At 45.3% G+C, this 21,224-nt stretch overlaps 1 protein-coding gene across 12 annotated transcripts in view; it reads right to left on the bottom strand.

Moving 5' to 3' along the window:
* angel2 (angel homolog 2 (Drosophila)) overlaps positions 1–21,224 on the bottom strand; it is a 159,083-nt gene that overhangs the window by 119,189 nt on the left and 18,670 nt on the right. For 11 of the 12 annotated variants that reach the window (XR_011595015.1, XM_070889482.1, XM_070889487.1 and 8 more), the window contains one exon: positions 20,234–20,487. Coding sequence is in view for 11 of the 12 variants with exons in the window: in XM_070889482.1 (XP_070745583.1) it covers positions 20,234–20,487 (254 nt within the window). In the remaining variant the exon portion in view is untranslated. The remainder of the gene's footprint in view (positions 1–20,233; positions 20,488–21,224) is intronic. The other variant, XM_070889477.1, reaches the window with a different exon arrangement.

Genomic DNA, 21,224 nt, shown 5'->3' with positions numbered 1-21,224 from the left:
TTCCGTTACATATTGCTCAAGAAAGCTGTCCTTTGTTGGCCTTTATTGCAAGGGGAATGGAGTATAAAAGTAAGGAAGTTTTGCTACAACTGTACAGGGCATTAGTGAGATCACAAATGGAGTACTGTGTACAGTTTTGGTCTTCTTATTTAAGGAGGGATATACTTACATTGGAGGCAGTTCAGAGAAGGTTCACCAGGTTGATTCCCGAGATGAAAGGGTTGACTAATGAGGAAAGGTTGAGCACGGTGTGCCTATACTCATTGGAGTTTAGAAGAATGAGAGGTGATCTTATTGAAACGTAAAAGAATCAGAGGGGACTTGACAGGATGTTTCCCCTCGTGGGGAAATCTAGAACTAGGGAGCACAGTTTCAGAATATGGGGTCGCCCATTTAAAACGGAGATGAGGAGGAATTTCTTTTTCAGAGAGTCATGAATTTTTGGAATTCTCTACCCGAGAGTGCTGTGGAGGCTGGGTCATTTAACATATTTAAAAGGTGGAGGGAAGACAGATTTTTGAAAGGGGAGTCAAGGGTTATGGGGAGTGGGCAGGAAAGTGGAATTGAGACCAAGATCAGATAAGCCATGATCTTATTGAATGGTGGAGCAGGCTCGAGGGGCCATATGGCCCACTCATGCTCATATTTCTTTTGTTTTCGGACTGGAGGAAGGTATACAGTAGTGCTCCCCACTTCTTTCCTTGATATATATTAATGACTTGGATGTGGGTGTACAGGGTACAATTTCAAAATTTGCAGATGACACAAAACTTGGAAGTATAATGAACTGTAAGGAGGATAGTGATAGACTTCAAGAGGACATAGACAGGTGGGTGGAATGGGCGGATGAACGTGGCAGGTGAAATTTTATCCAGAAAAGTGTGAAGTGAGAATGTGGAGAGGAAATATAAACTGAGGGGTACAATCCTAAAAGGGGTGCATAAACAGAGAGACCTAGGGGCTAGATGCACAAATCATTGAAGGTGGCAGGGCAGATTGAGAAAGCAGTTAACAAAGCTTTACGGGATCTTGGGCTTCACGAATAGAGGTATAGAGTACAAGCACAGGGAAATTATGAACCACCTGTATAAAACACTGGTTCGGCCTCAACTGGAGTATTGTCTCCAATTCTGGGCACCGCATTTTAGGAAGGGATGTGACAGCCTTAGAGAGGGTGCAGAAAAGATTTACAAGAATGATTCCAAGGATGAGGGACTTCAGTTACATGGATAGACTGGAGAAGCTGGGGTTGTTCTCCTTGGAGCAGGAAAGATTGAGAGGAAATTTGACAGAGGTGTTCAAAATGATGAGGGGTCTGGACAGGGTAGATCCAGAGAAACTGTTCCCATTGGCAGAAGGGTCGAGAACCAGAGGGCACAGATTTAAGGTGATTGGCAAAAGAACAAAAGGCAACATAAGAAAAAAGTGTTTTTTTTTCACAGCAATTGGTCAGTATCTGGAATGCACTTCCTGAAAGGGTGGTGGAGGCTGGCTGGTGATGCTTCGCCCTAAATAGGTGTCATTTTTACAAAAGGACAGGAGGCATGAACCTGAATTTGAATGTTCAGGTAATTACCCTCGGTGCAAGCCAAACTCTTGACAGCTTTGAGGTCTTGTAGCTTCTGTCTAAAAAGAGATCCACCTATCCTTGTCTTGTTATCAAAATCAAAAGGAAATTATCTTTTTCCAGCATCCTAGAATTTGCTCCTATCCATTTTCACTGATCTAATTGCAGGACCCAAGAAGGCCCATTCCTTCTGGGCCCCTCTCAAAATTGGCACTCTTCTGGCGTTGAGGGAGGAAACTGCGCTGGAAGGGACTGTTACACACTTCTCCTGCCACATTAGCAAGTCATCCTTTTGCTGGAGTCAGCTGAAAAGGCAAACAATCTGCCACCCCGTTCCCTGGGGGAATCTCAGAGCATCGCAAAAAGGGTGGCGATACAATCGCACAGGTCTCCACCCCTTTTCCCTTTCCTTTGCATCTGGGATCTAAGCAGCACTCAAATTAAATTACAAAATAAGTAAGAATGTTAGATTAATGTCTTATTATGCTGCAAGGGGTCTATTTGGAATTTGTAATTTTTCCGATTCTTCTGTTGCCCTACTGAAGAAGCTTAGTTACAAGAATCCAAATATTTTATCAACCATCCTCCAAGTAACAAATATGTCAGTACAAATAGCCTCCAGACACTATAAGATCCTAAAGATTCTTAGCCATCGGACAGCACGATTAACCAGACCAGAAGAGACTGCCAGTAAGGGGCAAGGATAAGGAAACCTCTCTCCATCAGGAGAAACCTACAGGAGGAGAAGTACGATAAAGGCATACAAAAAACACCCATAAATATTCAACTAACTTCTTTCTTCCTTTTTCTCTCAGTGAGATCTGAGCAAAGCTCAGTAACTTTACCTATGTAACTATGATTGCACTTTGATAGAGAATTCAAACAGGCTGCATTCAGACAGGCTGTGAAAATTCAGAGACCCCAAGTCAAAGCTGCTACGTGCAACTCAGCATGTTGCATTAAGTCATCAATCAACTTGACATTTTAGGACCTTTGGGTAGCGAGCCAAAGGCTAACAGACTGTTAATTGAGTCAATGAGGTCAAAGAAGGCAAGTTCTTTTCTGTAAATTGAACCAGGTATAAGTACAGCCATTTTGGCCATGTGGTCTCAGAAGGACAAAGGCCTGGCTTAAAGCCAAGAGCTTGTTGTTGCTGCCAGAATAAAGTTACATTAAAACTACAATCAGGGTTCGTATTTCATTGGGAATTAAGAGATCTAACAATTTTGGCGTCAAGAACAGGATCGCTGAGGGAAGAAACTAAATTTTGGACATCGGACCTACATACTGAGGTAAGGACTCCTCTTTAGAAAAGTCCTCGGTCAAAAGTCTAAATTCGCCTCTCCTTCTACGCGATTCCGAAAGCCTCCGGTTTGCGAACCCTCCGGTTGGTAGTTGGCTCGAGGTCCCATAGACGTCTAACGTCGGCGGTGTGTTAGTTAATTAATCACTGACCCACTGATCGGATGGAAAGCCTACGACTCGAGACCCCAGTGGCAGCAGGAGATAAGAGCAAATAATTGCCTACAACTGTAAAAGGTGGGCAGGCACCACCTGAGGTTTCAATAGATGAAATCCTCCAACAGTTGAAAGAATACATAGAGCAACAATTCAACTTATCTAAAACCTGTATTAAGATCGAACAAAAGTACGGAACCTCCAAAGGACAATGGTCCTTGGACGAGATTAAAAGGGTCTGGGGAAAAACGACCTGTATGAAAAATAAAGAGCGAACTAGATGGTCCCTAGCCGTTATGGGACAGATCCGAAAGCGGAATGAAATTATAATGCGTTCCCAACATGATCGAGAACTGACCAGTACAAAGGATCAATTGCAAGCTGTTTGTGCACAGCTGCGACAGAAAAGATTTGAACTTGAAAAGTCGGAAGCGGAAGTTAAAGATCTTAAAGGTGAAATTAAAGAATGGAAAAAATCATTAGGTCAAGAGATAGTAATAGGAAAAGGAAAATGTATCGGTCAATTCCCAGGGTACCATGTTTGGATAACTTAAAAGCGCAAACCCGAAGACACAACCGAGGAATAGATACGAATTCTGAATCCTCTGACGATATAGGATCGGAGGATGAAGAATTAGGGGTGCGCTTTGCCCCGTTTAAAAAAAGTCGAGTTGTAGTCAAATCAGAAGAGACTGCCGATGAGGGTGGAACCAAAAAAACGAGGAAAAGGGTGTATGCAGAATACTTATTTCATGATCCGGCAGACCCAGAGAAAATTGATAAATGGTCCAAGGAATTGCCCAATCCAAAGAAAGGGGGAGTAAAAATGTGGGACCAATTGGACTGCTGAAGAAATATATATCAACCTCATCCCTGGGACGGAGTGCAAATTTTGACCATAATGGTGCCAAAAACACAGGGAAAAAAATTGCACGACAAGGGAGAAGAAGCTTTGGGGCAGGATGAGCAAGAATTAAACGCAGGATGGGAGGCGATGAAACACTGGCTGCAAGCCTTCAGTCCAGCTAAAACAGACTGGTGAAAAATTGCAGCCTGCCAACAGAAAGGAACAGAGGAGGTCCTGGAGTATGACGAGCGGTTTAGATGCACGTAGCTAGAACATTCGGGTATGAATAATACGGTTGAGGAAATGGATAGAACAAGTGTTTGGACCCCTGAAAGCAGCTTTCGTGGCAGGTCTAAAGCCAGAACTGTCCAAAATGCTTAAGGTAGTGTTACCGGACTGGGAAGGTAGAGGAACTACCTTTGCAGCATTGGTGGATCGATGTAACCAACTAGATCAGGATATGGGAGCTAAAGTCCGAGCTGTACAGGCTATGGGATGGAAATCCAAGGAGTCCGATAAACAGTTATTCGGAAAATTACCCGGAAAATGTCATTATTGTGGGAAAGAAGGTGACTGGGCCAAGACGTGCAGGGCAAAACAGAAAGGTTGCGGCCGGGGAAGAGGACGCAGCCAGGGATACAATTCAGCCAACAAACCAGGCTTGTCACAAGATAATGACCTCATAGAAGCATTTAAGCGACTGACAATACAACAACAGAAGGAGTTACTTGGGATAGCAAAAAACGATTAGAGCCCATCCTGGCCCACCTCCTCGCACTAACACAACAAAGGGGAGATGGGCTATATATAACTGTGAGGGTGGGCGATAAGGATGTGGACTGTCTTTTAGACACAGGGGCGGAATTAACATGCTTACCCCTACAATATGGAGACTTTTTGCCGTTGGATGGTAGGGCACGTACAGCCTATGGAGTTGGGGGCCATAAATGGAAATTAAAAGGACAACACCAGTACTTATAGGGCTGGGTCCACATGAACTAACCACGCCGGTCTGGATAGGCCCAGCAGATCAACCCCTTTTGGGAATGGACGTTCTAATCCAAGTAGATTCAACGTTGCATTTTGAGGATGGTCAGGTGACATGGTCAATTAGAACTTTGAAGAAAGAAGAATTGAAGGAACACCCGATATGGGTTAAAGATAAGAACGATTGTGGCCTACTCCAGATGGAGCCTGCGTCATTTACCGGGACCAAGCCTCCATGCACTAAACAGTATCCCATCAGTCCAACTGCCATAGCGGGAATCTTACCGGTTATTCAGCAATTGGAGAAACAAGGGGTGCTTATTAAAACGCATAGCTCCTCCAATAGCCCCGTGTGGCCGGTACAGAAATCTAATGAGACTTGGCGTTTGACTGTCGATTATAGGAAAGCTAACCAGTGTATTGATCAAAAAGCTCCTTTGGTCACAGATCCCTCCACCATTTTTAATGCCCTCAAACCGGAACATAAATATTTCTCGGTTATAGATATGGCCAACGGATTTTGGTCGGTGCCTCTGGCACCGGAGGTTCGACAGTGGTTTGCTTTCACTGTCCAAGAACAACAGTATACTTGGACCCGGTTACCACAGGGTTTCCACAACAGCCCTACGGTATTCCACATGGCTTTACAAAGCCATTTGCAAGAATTACCTTCCCTGTCATCCACAGTCATCCAATATGTAGTCGATATCCTGCTAGCTTCAAACATGGAAGAACAGCATGAACAAGATTTACGAGCTTTGCTGGACCACCTTTGGCTGAAAGGACATAAAGCCAGCATTGACAAAGCACAAATATCCCAAGAAGAGGTTGTATACCTGGGACAAAAGATTTCACAAGGAAAGAGAGAACTTACCCAGGATAGAACTGCAGCCATTCGGGCTGCTAAAAAACCCACCACTATTCAGGAACTAAGGTCTTTTTTGGGATTGTGTAACTTTAACAGAAATTGGATTGACTCCTTCACACAGCTTGCTCAGCCATTGAATGATATCTTAAAGGGGAAACGTGCCTCTAAAGAAGCCATCACCCTCACTAAAGGAACAGCAAGAGGCCTTCCTGAGTTTGAAAAAGGCTTTGTGTTCGGCACCGGCTCTGAGAATCCCCAACAGTGGTAAGCCATTTACCCTGTTTGCCCATGAGAAAGGAGGATGTATGACAGCCATACTGACACAAGAACATGGGGATCGGCAAAGACCTATTGGCTATTATTCGGCAAAATTGGATGTGGTAGCCCTCGGATGGGGAAGTTGCCTAAGGGCCATGGAAGCTACATTTCTAGCGGTAATGATCACGGCGGGTCTAGTCCTCGACCAAAAGCTGATTGTCAAGTGTCCCCACACCGTACATGCTTTGCTGTCTATGAATAGAATGTCTCAGGTGACGGCAGCTAGATGGACCCGCTGGTCAGCTCCTAATCTCCATATCGTCTGGGCCAGCCCGGTTAATCCCGCAACTATGCTCCCGATGTCAGAATCAAGGGAGCAAGAGGGGGGAGAATGTGAAGAGCATGACTGCGTGGAGATTTTAAAAGAAACAGAAGAAGCAGCCTTAGCAGCAGAGGAGCCTCTGCACAACCCAGACCTCATCCTGTTTACAGATGGTTCCTCCTTTGTTGACAATGGTACCAGAAAAGCAGGCTGGGCAGTTACAACCTTATATGAGATAGTGGCAAAAGGATGTTTACCCTCAGGAACGTCAGCACAACAGGCCGAGTTACGGGCCCTGTCAGAAGCATGTCGAATAGCAGAAGGACAGACAGCTAATGTCTACACAGATTTGCGTTATGCTTTTGGAGTCACTCACGACTTTGGTCTGTTATGGCAGAAAAGGGGATTCCTCACTGCTGCTGGTACACCTATCCGAAATGGAAAAGAAGTCCGAGACTTACTCGAGGCCATACAATTACCTCAGGAAGTGTCCATCCTGAAGTGTAAGGCCCATACCAAGGAAAATACCACAGAAGCACAGGGAAATGCCCTAGCCGACCAGGCAGCTAAAGATGCCGCCTCACAGGGCGTTCCCCCAGAAGAACCAACACAGATGTGCAGATTGAAAGCACTCAGGACTCTGACACGAGACCTTCAAACAATGTAAGTCGAGTGCTCCCGAGAGGAAAAATGGACATGGATTGAGGCAGGAATTAAGCTATGCGAAGATGGTGTCTGGAGACAAAGGGCCTAAGTTTCCACATGATTTGCGCCTGATTTTTAGGAGCAACTGGTGGAGAACGGACTATCTTAGAAATCGCAATTCTCCACATTTTTTTTCTGCAGTTCTAGTCAGGTAGAACAGTTCTACTTTGGAACAGAATTTTTTCTTCAAAAGGGGGCGTGTCCGGCCACTGACGCCTGATTTGAAAGTTTCCATAGTGAAAACGTACTCCAAACTAAAGTAGAATGGAGCAAGTGAAGATTTTTGTAGAAGTGAAAAAACCTGTTCTACACATTAAAAAATCAGGCGCAGGTTACAAATTAGGCATCTAGAACGAGGTGGGGGGGGGGGGGGGGAGGGAAGTCATTAAATTCTATAATAAATCCTTATTTATACTTATACAAATAAATCCAACCTGAATAAACATTTATAAGCAAAGAAAAGATTAAATAAACCATCTTCCTACCTGTGTGAAAGTGCTTCAGGCAGGCCTTTCGGGACCGAAGGCTGAACGGGCCGGCCCGAGACTTCGGGCAGGGCCCGTCCCCAGCACCAGATTTACAGGTAGGTGGCGTTGGGTTGGGTCGGGGAGGGGAGGTTCGGTTCGAGTCGGGGGGGGGGGGGGGGAAAGGGGGGGGAAAGAGAGGGAGAGGGAGGGAGAGAGAGAGAGAGAGAGAGAGGGAGGGAAAGAGAGAGGGAGGGAGAGAGAGGGAGGGAGGGAGAGAGAGGGAGGGAGAGAGGGAGAGAGAGGGAGAGGGAGGGAGGGAGGGAGGGAGAGAGAGGGAGGGAGAGAGGGAGGGAGAGAGAGGGAGGGGGGTGGAGGGAGAGAGGGAGAGAGAGGGAGAGAGAGGGAGGAAGAGGGAGGGAGAGGGAGAGAGAGGGAGAGAGGGAGGGAGGGAGAGAGGGAGGGAGGGAGAGAGGGAGGGAGGGAGAGAGGGAGGGAGGGAGGGAGAGAGGTCAGGTCGGATCCAGTCCGGGAGCGGGAGTCGAGTCAGGTCGGGTCCAGTGGGGGGGGGGGGGCGGTCGGGTCGGGGGGCGGTTCGGGTTGGGTCCAGTCTGGGGGGGGCGGGGAGCGGGAACAGGAGCGCGGGTCGGGTCGGGTCCAGTCGGGGGGCGCGGGGAGCGGGAACAGGAGCGCGGGTCGGGTCGGGTCCAGGTGGGGAGCGGGAACAGGAGCGCGGGTCGGGTCGGGTCCAGGTGGGGAGCGGGAACAGGAACGCGGGTCGGGTCGGGTCCAGTCGGGGGGGGCGGGGAACGGGAACAGGAGCGCGGGTCGGGTCGGGTCGGGTCCAGTCGGGGAGCGGGAACAGGAGCGCGGGTCGGGTCGGGTCGGGTCGGGTCCAGTCGGGGGGGTGGGGAGCGGGAACAGGGGAGCGGGAACAGGAGCGCGGGTCGGGTCCAGGCGGGGGGGCGGGGAGCGGGAACAGGAGCGCGGGTCGGGTCGGGTCCAGTCGGGGAGGCGGGGAGCAGGAACAGGAGCGCGGGTCAGGTCTGGTCGGGGGGGGGGGGGGGTAAGCAGGAGCTGGCCGTGGGAGGAGCCTTATTCACGCAGCCCCAGTGAGGCCATTCAGCCAGGGCTAGGGGCTGCGTGCTTCGGGCCCCTCCCACACAGTTCGGCGCCTGGAGCTACTGCACTTCCGTGCCCACTGTAGCGCGCATGTGCAGAGGTCCCGGCACTGTTTTCAGCGCAGGGACCTGACTCCGCCCCCCCACATCTCGTGCTGGCTGCGCCGAGGGCCAGAGGATCTGCAGGTAGGTGGAGAATACCGAGGATTTTTTTAGGCGCACTTTGTGGCGCGAAAAACGGGCGTTCCAGGTCGGGACTGCGCCGTTCTAGGCATGTGTGGAAACTTGGGCCCAAAGAGTTACCGACAAGCCAATCGCGCCACAAGCGCTTATGCCTTTTTTAGCCCAACAGATCCACTCGTGGGGACACTTGGCCTCACAACAGATGACGGCATGGTTCCAGAAAAGCTGGTGGGGTTGGAGATTTAAAAAACATGCCCAGCTGGTAGCAGACCGCTGTGTGGTCTGCCAGAAAAATAATTCTGGACCCATCACAGTAATGCCCCAACTGAGGCCCCCTGCCCCTGTCGGACCATTCCAGCATCTGCAGGTTGATTATATATCTCTTCCTTCATGCCAAGGATACACTAACATTCTTGTCATGGTCGACAGATTCTCTAGATGGGTAGAAGCTGTCCCATCTAAAAGAGCCACAGCTAATCACACTGCAAAGGTCTTGTGTAAGGATTACATTCCCCGATGGGGAGTCCCGAGTAGCATTGACTCAGATCAGGGAACACACTTCACAGGTGCTGTTTGCCAAGAAGTCTGTAGGTTACTGAACATTACGTGGGATTTACACTGTCCTTATCATCCACAATCATCAGGACAAGTAGAGCGAATGAATCGAACTCTGAAACAACAGCTTGCCAAATATCACCAAGAAGGAACACCATGGCCCAGGCACTACCAATAGTGCAATGCAGTATTAGGGCAACCCCGAACAGAACTACAGGTTGAAGTCCATTTGAAATTATAACAGGAAGACCCATGTCGCTGCCAGGAACTATTGATTTAAGGAAAGCTGATGTTCACTTAATGAGTGACACTTTGTTATCATACTGTCAGAACCTAACCAATGCTATTAGTTCTGTTTCCCCGACAGGTATCGGCAGCTTGGGGTAATCCACCCGAAGGAGGACATGACATCATCCCGGGAGTCTGGGTGTATGTGAAAAAGTTGCATAAAGAATCTTTGGGTGCCAAGTGGGAGGGACCTTATCAAGTGTTATTGACCACCCAGGCAGCTGTTAAAGTCTAAGGAAAGAAAGCCTGGATCCACACTTCACACGTTAAACGAGCACCCGTAACTGAAGCTGAAATCTAATAAGGACAATTACTTTTTGCCAAAAAGTATAAACTTACTGTATTACTGATTGTAGGTATTCTAGGCATAGGCCTACTTCTTACTAGCCGACCCTCTGCACCAAAGGGAAATAGTAGAGTACCAAGGGAATTACATGTAAATACCTTTTTATATATGTCATACATTTATGCCAAACAAGGTAACATTTCTAGTTGTTGGGTGTGTGCGCATATTCCTATTCACTCAAAGGGAGGGATTCCCTTGAGGCCAGTTCCCTTGAATATCTCGGAAATGGCTGAGTGGATAATTAATCAAAACAAAACAGGTAAGGCGTTTCAGGATACGGAAAACTGGGCACGTAAATGGAAGTCAGCAGGTTACAATCTGACTACCTTTGAAGGGGGATACCAACCATGCTACAATAATTCCAAACGGCCCCCATTTTTTGTTATCACGCCAACGGGAATAGGAAAACCGGGGGAATCGGTCTGTCTGATTAGAAACATCAAAGGAGGCCAAAATATGGATTATATTATAATATAATCAAGCCACGGAACCGTCCAAACTAGGCCGATGTGGGAATTTTTAACGTAACGGGGATTCTGAATAAAACAGATGGAAAAGCCTGGACAGGCCCCAGAGTGTTGCTGACAAAGAAACAGCTAACCTTCATTGCCTATAATGGCACCTATTGGGTGTGTGGCCACAAGGCCTACCCTTGGCTGCCCCAGAATTGGATGGGATCCTGCTATTTAGCCTACATTGTGCCTTATATGTATCATATAAAGTCACTGTTGGAACATTTACACTGTCCTAAGAGAGCTATCACAGAAACAGAGAGGTTCTTTGCCATTCTGATCCCCAGGTATGGGACCGCCAGACTGGCAAGGGAATCCATTAATATGGCATCCGTTGTGGAACAGGTAGCCAATGATACCTCAGAGGCCCTAGTTAAAATCAATGCAGAAATGGTAGCAATCCGCACAGTAGCCCTACAGAATAGACTGGCCATTGATTACATCCTGGCTGAAAAGGGAGGTATTTGCGCCCTACTCGGAACTGAGTGTTGCACATATATCCCAGATAGCTCCGAAGAAATTACCCACTTAGCGGAGCATATCCAAAAGGAGGTAGAAAAACTTAAGCAACCCCCATCATTCACTTTGTGGAGCGGAGCCACTGAATGGCTAGGTTCAATAGGAACTTCATTGGTGGAAGGTTTAATTCTAGTCGTTGTAATTATTTTACTTTTATATTGTTTGTTTATGTTGATTAAATGTTGTTGCAACCAGGCGGCTGTAGCTGCTGTCCCGCATGTGAGACACCTTGCAGGTCCCAGCAGACCGTCTGTAAGTGGCACAGGGGTATGTTATACTTAAGGGAAGGTTGTTTACTGGTTGAATTAAGATATTGATTTGGATTAAATTGGAATAAGGTTAATTAACCTACAAAAACCAGACTTCCATTGTGGCCATGATGGAACTCGGGTTGGTGTAAATTTGTGTGGAAGCTACTAGTCCGGACATGTGGCGAAACACATCAACAAATTTTGGAAGGAAACTCTATTAACATGTATGAAATTATTTTGTAGAATGTTTAACCAGTGATACCTGATGGTTTATGATTCAGGTTGTGAAAGAATCAAAGGGGGGATTGATAGAGAATTCAAACAGGCTGCATTCAGACAGGCTGTGAAAATTCGCAGACCCCAAGTCAAAGCTGCTACGTGCAACTCAGTATGTTGCATTAAGTCATCAATCAACTTGATATTTTAGGACCCTTGGGTAGCGAGCCAATTAAAGGTTAACAGACTGTTAATGAGCCAATAAAGGTCAAAGAAGGCGAGTTCTTTTCTGTAAATTGAACCAGGTATAAGTACAGCCATTTTGGCCATGTGGTCTCAGAAGGATAAAGGCCTGGCTTAAAGCCAAGAGCTTGTTGCTGCTGCCAGAATAAAGTTACATTAAAACTACAACCGGAGTTCGTATTTCATTGGGAATTAAGAGATCTAACACACTTCAAAAGTAATTCATAATTGTGAAACAATTTGGGACATCCTAAGAATTAAGAAGCTACATTATAAATACAAGTTTGTTATTTTTTCTTATAAACGATTAGCCAGAAGTCTACCCTACTAGTTTTGCTAATGTTCTAAAGCCAGCAGAGTTCAGACAGTTATGCCAGAGAGATATTGGCCCAGAAAGTCAGTAGCCCCCGAAAACAGGTGCGGGGATTGCGATGTGATAGGAACCAGTGTCCGTTCGGAGGACTGCATGCAGCACGTAACATTTGTGCTGCCTGTTACTTTGCATGAATGTAGCATTCAGCCAAATGCTGAATGTGCTGCTGAGTGGCTGAACGCTCAGCAGAGGGCCCAAGTTTGTGTGAGACTAGCTCGAATTTAAGCTAGGCTGCACAATTTAAAGGAAATCTGCACCTCTTAAAGGGTTCTGCCTGCAACAGGTGGAGGAAGTGATTGTGAAGGCTGCTATCAGAAAAACAAGATTGAGTAATGGCTCAATCGACCAGAGAAAGGGCTTGGAGATTCTCCGATGCAGCACTGGAAGCGTTGGTCCAGATCAACTCCAGGCAACAGACGATACTGCAGTGGGAGCAGATAGCCAACTCCAGCAGTGTAGCCCCGAGGATCTGGACTCAGTGTAGGAAGAAGTTTAATGACCTCACATGCGTCGTTAAGGTCAGTGAATTCATCTTCAAATGCCATAGCCCACCAGCTGCACCACTAGCCTCACACAATGCTTAAATGCACCACATCCACATCACTCACCTACCAATAATCTCTACCAAACAAGATTCATATCTCACATTCATAGCTTCACCTCACCCACACACATTTGTCACTGCTGCAAGACTCACACTCACATCTCACAGCTTGAACACACTGTCAGCTATTCAACAATGCCAGGCACATCACCTAAACACATTACACCACATTCTGGCACACTTCCCTTTCTCTACAGGAAAAGGTGTTGCATAACCACAGGCAGCAGAGCTTGACCACCGGGGGACAGGCTCATCTGCATCAACTCTGGGACACGTGCACTGTAGGACTCAGACAGCAGACATGTTGTTCAACGATGCCAATGGTCTGCTCTCTGATGTTTCATGTGGCAACATGGCTCTCATTGTAAGCATGCTGCCCATGTGCCGTTGGGTTGCGGAGTGGAGTCGTGAGCCAGGTGGTCAAGGGGTAGCCCTTGTCACCGAGTAAGCACCCTCTGGTTTGTCTTAGTGGCTCAAAGAACAGCAGAATGCCACAGAATAAAAGCATCATGACTGCTGCCAGGATATTGGGCATTCACCACCATGATGTGCTGAGCATGGTCTCACATCGACTGCACATTCAGTGAGTAGTAACCTTTGCGGTTGTGATACAAATCAGCATTTATATATAGTGGCTCATGCGTGCAATCGATGGCGCCCTGCACCATGGGGAAGTCCACTATCCTGGCAAAGCCACATGCACGCTCCGTCTGCTTCTCTCTGGTCAGAGAAAACAATGAAGACCCCTCTTCTGGCATAAAGAGCTTCTGTCATGCAGCAATGGATGGCGAACTGGGAGATGTTACAGATGTCATCGAATCGTAGAAATTTATAGGAAGGAGGCCATTTGGCCCATCGTGTCCGTGCCAGCCGACAAACAGCTATCCAGCCTATTCCCACTTTCCAGCTCTATGTCCGTAACCCTGCAGGTTAAGGCACTTCAAGTGCATATCCAAGTGCTTTTTAATATGTTGCAAGGGTTTCTGCCTCTACCACCCTTTCAGGCAGTGAGTTCCAGACCCCCAGCAAACTCTGGCCGAAAACAATTCTCCTCAAATCCCCTCTAAATCTCCTACCAACTACTTTAAATCTATGACCCCTCTGCAAAGGGAAATAGGTTCTTCTTATCCACTTTATCTAGGCCCCTCATAATTTTATACACCTCAATAGATCTCCCCTCAGCCTCCTCTGTTCCAAAGAAAACAAACCCAGCCTATTTAATCTTTCCTTAGCGCTAAAATTCTCCAGTTCAGGCAACATCCTCGTAAATCTCTTCTGTACCCTTTCCAGTGCAATCACATCTTTCCTGTAATGTGGTGACCAGAACTGCACGCAGTACTCTAGCTGTGGCCTAACTCAAGTTTTATACAGTTCAAGCATAACCTTCCTGCAATAAAGGCAAGTATTCCGTATGCCTTCTTAACCACTTTATCTACCTGTCCTGCAACCTTCTAGGATCTGTGGACTTGCACTCCCAAGGTCTCTCTGTTGCTCTACACTTCTCAGTGTCCTTCCATTTATTGTGTATTCCCTTGCCTTGTTAGCCCTCCTCAAATGCATTACCTCACACTTCACACTTCCATTTGCCACTGTTCTGCCCACCTGACCAGTTGATTGATATCTTCCTGCAGTCTACAGCTTTCTTCTTCATCATCAACCACACAGACAATTTTTGTATCATCTGCAAACTTCTTAAATCATACTGTCTACATTCAAGTCTAAATCATTGATATATACCACAAAAAGCAAGGGACTATGTGCTAGACTTTTCTATGAGCCCTTCAACGCCAGATTGCCCGCTGAGAAAAACCGCTAACGTTTGGTGAGTAACGCTGGCAAGAATTTCCATTTTTATGTTTCATGTAATTAAAACTAATCGTCCGGTGAGAAAATGGGTGTTGCACCTTCATTGGTGCTGTTTTTCTCGGCGGTTAAGTGGAAACTTAGTAACATGGGCGGTCGTTACCGGAATGGACGGTTGGGCCTGGCGGGGCGGTGGGGGGGGGGGGGGGGGGGGGAGAAAAAGACTTAAAAAAAAAAATTTTCAATAAAAAAGTCCCACGGCACTTTTATACCTAATCGCCGTTTTAAAATTTAAAAAAAAATAAAAGAACCTTTAACTTACCTTTGCTGAGTACTCACCTACCGCCCTGTTTAAGCAGCTTTTACAGGGCAGTTCTCTCAGCGATCTGGACGTTGGCGGTTGAGGCTAAACTTACACCCTGGTGATTTTTCTCGGTGTTGCACGTTAGCGGTTTGGTCCCGGCGGGCGTGTTCGGATGTGGGCGATACCATGAAAAAACTTAAAGGGAAACGTTCAGCGGGCGGAAAAACAGCTGTATCGCCGAGAAAATCACCAAGAAATGATAGGAAAATCTAGCCCCTAGTACTGAGCCCTGCGGAACCCCACTGGAAACAGCCTTCCAGTCACAAAAACACTCAATGACCATTACCTTTTGCTTCCTGCCACTGAGCCAATTTTGAATCCAACTTGCCACTTTGCCCTGGATCCCATAGGCTTTGACTTTCATGACCAATCTGCCATGTGGGACCTCAGCAAAAGCCTTGCTAAAATCCATAAACATTACATCAAACGCACTACCCTCATCGACCTTCCTTGTTATTTCCTCAAAAAATTCAATCAAGTTAATCAGACACGACCTTCACTTAACAAATCCATTCTGACTGTCCTTGATTAATCCATGTCTTTCTAAATGAAGATTTATCCTGTCCCTCAGAATTTTTTCCAATAATTTTCCCATCACCGAGATTGGGATGACTGGCCTGTAATTACTCGGTCTATTTCTTTCTCCCTTTTTAAACAACGCTACAATATTAGCAGTCCTCCGCCACCACACCTGTAGCTTGAGAAGACTGGAAAATTATGGTCAGAGCCTCTGCTATTTCCTCTCTTGCTTCTCTTAACAGCCTGGGATACATTTCATCCGGGACTGGGAACTTTCAAAGATGCTAAACCCCTTAATACTTCCTCTCTCACTATGTTTATTTCATCTAATATTTCACACCCCTCCTGCATCACCCCTCTCTTTTGTGAAAATAGATGCAAAGTATTCATTAAGAACCATACCCACATCTTCCGCCTCCACACATAGATTACCTTTATGGTCTCTAGTAGACCCTACTCTTTCTTTAGTTATCCTCTTGCTATTAATGGATTTATAAAACATCTTTGGGTTTTCCTTGATTTTACTCGCCAAAAATGTTTCATGCTCTCTCGTTCCTTTCCTAATTTCCTATTTAATTTCACCCTTGCACTTTCTATACTCCTCTAAGGTTTCTGCAGTATTGAGCCCTCAGTATCTGACATAAGCCTCCATTTTTTCTTTATCCTACCCGGTATGTCCTTTGACATCCAGGGGGCTCTAGATTTGTTAGTCCTACCATTTTTCTTTAAGGGAACATACTTGCTCTGAATCCTCTCGATCTCCTCCTTGAATGCCTCCACTGCTCTGACACTGATTTACATTCAAGTAGCTGTTTCCAGTCCACTTTGGCTAAATCACATCTCAGCTTAGTAAAATTGGCATTTCCCCAATTGAGAACTTTTTTTTCCTGGGCTATCTTTGTCCTTTTCCATAACTACCCTGAATCTAACTGAATTATGATCCCTAGCACCAAAATGCTCTCCCACTGATACCCCATCCACCTGTCCAGCTTCATTCCCTGAAGCTAAGTCCAGAACCACCCTCTCCCTTGTGGGCCTTGCTACATACTAGCTAAATAAGTTCTCCTGAATGCATTTTAGGAATTCTGTACCCTCAAAACTATTCATACCAATTCTATCCCAGTTAATGTTAGGGTAGTTGAAATCCTCTACTATTATTGCCCTATGAAATTTGGCTACATATTTGCTCTTCCATCTCCCTCTGACTGTTTGGGGTTTATAGAGCACTCCCAGCAGTGCGATTGCCCATTTTTTGTTGTTCAATTCAACCCATATGGCCTAATTTGATTTTTATTTCAGATTCCAGCATCTGCAGTATTTTGCTTTTGTATTGGCCTCATTTGATGATCGGTCTAACATATCATCCCTCCTCACAGCTGTAATTGTTTCTTTAATCAATACTGCCAGCCCCCCCCCTCTTTTTTTTAAATCACCCTTTCTATCCCATCTGAAAATCCCAACCAGGAATGTTGAGTTGCCATTTCTGCCCTTCTTTCAGCCATGTTTCTGTAATAGCTATATCATACTCCCATGTGTTTATCTGTGCCCTCAGCTCATCTGCTTTATTCCTTAGACTCCTTGCATTGAAGTATATACCATTTAGCACTGCCAAACTCCCTTGTTGTCTATTTTCTAGCCTTTGATTCCTCTGCCTTCCAAACTCGCGTTCTAATTTTCTGCCTTTCAATTCCAGCTTTACTTCTCTCCCTTCTGGAACCATTGCCAGGTTCCCATCCCCCTGCCAAGCAGGTTCCCACCCCCTTCCCCAACAGCACTAGCAACCACCCCCCCCCACCTTTCTACCTATGTCATTGGTACCAATATGGACAATGACTTCTGGTTGATCATCCTCCTTCCTCAGAATGTTCTGTAGCCATTCAGTGACATCCTTGACCCTGGCACCAGTGAGGCAACATACTATCCTGGAGTCACGCCTGTGGACGCAGAAACACCGGTCTGTTCCTCTAACTATCGCATCCTCTACCACTATTGCTCTTCCACTCGATTTCCTCTCCTCCCGTGCAGCTGAGCCACCCAGGATGCAGTGGACTTTGCTGTGGCTGCACTCACCAGAGGAACCTGCTGCAGCCTGGAAGGATCCCAAAGCAAAGAAGGTCAGGGCGACGGTCACCTTCACAGCACTGTACTTGCCTTAGTGAAGCTGCAGGTCTGGTTGCAAGAGGTGACAGATCTGTGAGCATCTCCTAAATCGCAGACGTCTCAGGCACTGCTCCTAGCTCAAGTTGAGGTATGAGAATTGCTTTCGGAAGACCCTAGGTAGGTAAGGCCTCCTGTTGAGAGTTCTTTCTCCTCCCTCTATAAGCAGCTTGACTTCTTCTTCGCTGCCTCTGCTCCAACTCCCCGTCATGCTACAGGCCAAGGCGGATAACAACTAGAGCACCCATGACTGGGAGCAAGCAGTCTGACCAGAACCCTTGGATTCAGAATGCCTTCTCCAATTGCAACACCACTCCTTGTCACCTTACTAGCTTTAAATAACTCTAGAAAACTCCAAACAGTTCCACAAACTTACACAGAGCCAGTAGTATTCACAAAGCAAGTGACCGGAAAGTTATTGATGAGCCCTTTAAATATTGCTGGTGAGGGGGAGGGGGTCCTTCCTGCTGCTGATGTTCAGCTGTGTGAGGTTAGGAGACAGCATTACCTCCAGCGATGATGAAAATAGCAGTGCTGACGCTGATCTATATACTTATCATATTTCAAGCGCACACTCCCAACGGCCGGTCTACCGCCCTCATCAAGATAGCGTCCAACGTGGCCCGCATCAGAAGTGTGCGTACGCTGCTCAGAAGCCATTTTGGTTCCAATTCAGCACCCGTAGCGCCCAAACAATGGATGCTATGGAGCTGAATTTTTAGGTCATTCGTTTTTACTTTTAAAATGATTTTGGCTGCTCCCTTGTTTTTCAGTAAACAGAGTTCAGTGTACTAAAAATTAAGGTTTCTGAAACACATAAAAATCACATCATTCACAAGAAGTATTGGATTGGATGCGTTTGAAATGTCTTCATTAAAATTTCAATCTGGAGGCCTGTTCCAGTCTCAGATTTTAGCACCTTCAAACTTTAACTGTCTCCTTCATTTTTCTGCCAGTCTCTCCTACCCATGTTCTACTTAATTTCCTTCCATTTTGGAGCTGCTAGCCCTCCTTTTTGCTTGTTCACTGCCTCACCGAGATGAATTTTCTATATTATCCTGAACAATCAGCTCTATTTTTTATAACAAAAGGTATTCACAGGGTGTTAAACCTATTAACTGCTTCCTTAGGAGAGAAGTTATGTTAAACCTTTATAAAACACTGGTTAGGCCCCAGCTGAAGTATTGCACCCAATTCTGGGCACTACGATTTTGGAAGGATATCAAGCCTCAGAGGGTGCAGAGGAGATTTACTAGAAAGGTACCATGGATGAAAGATTTCAGTTACAACAAGAAACTAGAGAAACTGGGGTTGTTCTCCTTAAAGTAGGGAAGGTTATGGGGAGATTTGATAGAGGTGTTCAAAATCATTAAGGTTTTGATAAGAATAAATAAGAAGAAACTGTTTCTAGTGGGAGAAGTGTCGGTAAGTAAACAATACAGATTTAAGATAACTGGCAAAAGAACCAGAGGCGACATGAAGAGAAAAAAAATGATGCAGTGGGTTGTTATGAACTGGAATGCACTGCCTGAAAGGGAGGGGGAAGCAGATTCAATAATAACTTTCAAAAGGGAACTAGATAAATATTTGGTTAAAGTTTTGCAGGGCTATGGGGAAAGAGCAGAGGAATGGCCCTGTCAAAGAGCCAGCACAGGTCTCCTTCTGTGGTGTATCATTCTAGGATTCTAAGTTGGCACACCTGACTTTCACTAGTTCTTTCCTATTCTGTAATGGTCCTATAGAAGGGTTTCATTTATTGTCTAATTTCTAGTTCTCATAAAGTGTCTGTACCCAAAATGCTAAGTTATCCATTAGTCTTTACAGATGCTGAGATACTGACAGATCTGCTACATATTTTTAATATTTGCCCTTCTGTAAGAATGTACAAAGTGTTGAACAATTAAATTATTCATTTTTTTAAATAATAGGGCAGATCCATTTATGTTTGTTTGTTCCTCTCCATTGTTAAACCAGCACATACATCTTATACCAAGAAAATAATTAACAAAATACATATTTCATCTTTTATTTTAAGCTATTTTTTTCCCCAGTGTGGAAAGGAAACCTGCTCTATAAAACTGACTGCTAAAAGGTGTGCACAAGTCACAAATTGATTTGCATTTTGCTCTTTTCCCCTAAAGGAACATTCAAATTTAAGAACAGGAACTTAATGTGAATAAATCTACCGCTCCACAGTACAGTATTCCAATGCACTGCATTACTGATCATCTATAGCAGGTGTTTCATTCCTTCTTACCTTCACCCAACCCCCCCGCACCCCCCAAACTCAATTTTCTCTTTATTCCTTCCCTCCTTAAATCAGTTACTTATGTTTGGGTATAACTCCACAGGCATAAGCCGCTTTGACTTGCCTGAGTGACTATTTTTTCCAAGTGTGAATTTCAACCTAAGCATCATCTGGGTATTTGACAGTGATGGTCAAAGGCCAAGTCCAATCCTGTTCTTACCTGATGGCCACATCTATGCACGTTTTTAGTGTGGGTGAATGAACAGTGATGAGCGAGAAACCTGGCTGATTCATAACCCTTCCTGAGGCCAGGGATATAGCGCCAAATTGCCCTTCCCTCCTTCCTGTTACCTGGTTGAGATCTGAGGAATTTCCTGATTTATATGCTACATCACCATGAAATGCATTAAACCATTGGGAAGATGTACAGGCATGTGCTTAATTGAACTACTTACATCTGCATCCAACTGTTTCAGTTCCTTAAGGATGTTGGGAAATCGGAATCCCCACTGCAACAATGGCTGACTGCAATGTCTATACAAGTAATTATTGTCCTCCAACAAATCCTGAGACAGAATATTGTACGACATCACTGAAAAATCAAAAACTTCCTTCTGTTTTCCATTTGAAGTTCCTTTTGATTCACTAGTATCTTGGCTGCTCTTGTAAAATGAAGCAAAATCCTCCCATTTTCGATGTACTGGCCCTACTGGAAAGAGATTAGAAATGAGAAAAAGTAAATTTAAGCATTCTACAGCATAATTATATAGCAGTATTATGTGCTCATTTTTCATTGAGACCCTTGTTCTCGCATAGTATCTTAATGGCCACACTCAAGAATGCTCCAATTTGCTGCATCACAGAGGGATGACATTTTAGATACATCAAATGGTGAACTTGTGGCTTCAGACATATTGCAATGGGTACTGAAGGCCAAGCATTTCCCATTTCCCAGAGAGGGAGAAGGGGAACAAATAGCCAGCTTGCACTATGCACGCATACCTCTTAGCAAGCAGCTATAGAATACACCTATAAAAGCCTGGGAGCAAATCTCCTATTGGATGAAGAAAGCAAGTGCTGCAGGAAAAGAAATGGAGATTTTTTTTTAACAAAACATGTAAAAACTATTAAGCTCTCTTATGGTGTTCCTCATTGGTATTCTGGTACATGGAGCCTGGTTTTGGATGAACTGCAGCAGCCTAAATGCAAAAGTAGCTTGGTAATACAGTAAATTTACTAAAGTAGTACATATCACACAACCGACAAGGTAAAAATATCATACACATTACTGATACTGAAAGATAGAAATCTCAGATAGCTCTGTAATACTATTTAACAAACACTTTAGAAAACTTAAGGTGGAAGTAACTGTTTTGAGAATAATAAATTTTGATGAGGAAACGAAACAGCTATTCACAGCATGGAATATATTTTGTTGTGCCCTAG

Source organism: Pristiophorus japonicus, chromosome 9, assembly GCF_044704955.1.
Source record: "Pristiophorus japonicus isolate sPriJap1 chromosome 9, sPriJap1.hap1, whole genome shotgun sequence".
NCBI lineage: Eukaryota > Metazoa > Chordata > Chondrichthyes > Pristiophoridae > Pristiophorus > Pristiophorus japonicus.
The sequence above is the reverse complement of the archived record's forward strand: the minus strand, read 5'-3'. Positions and strand labels throughout refer to the sequence as shown.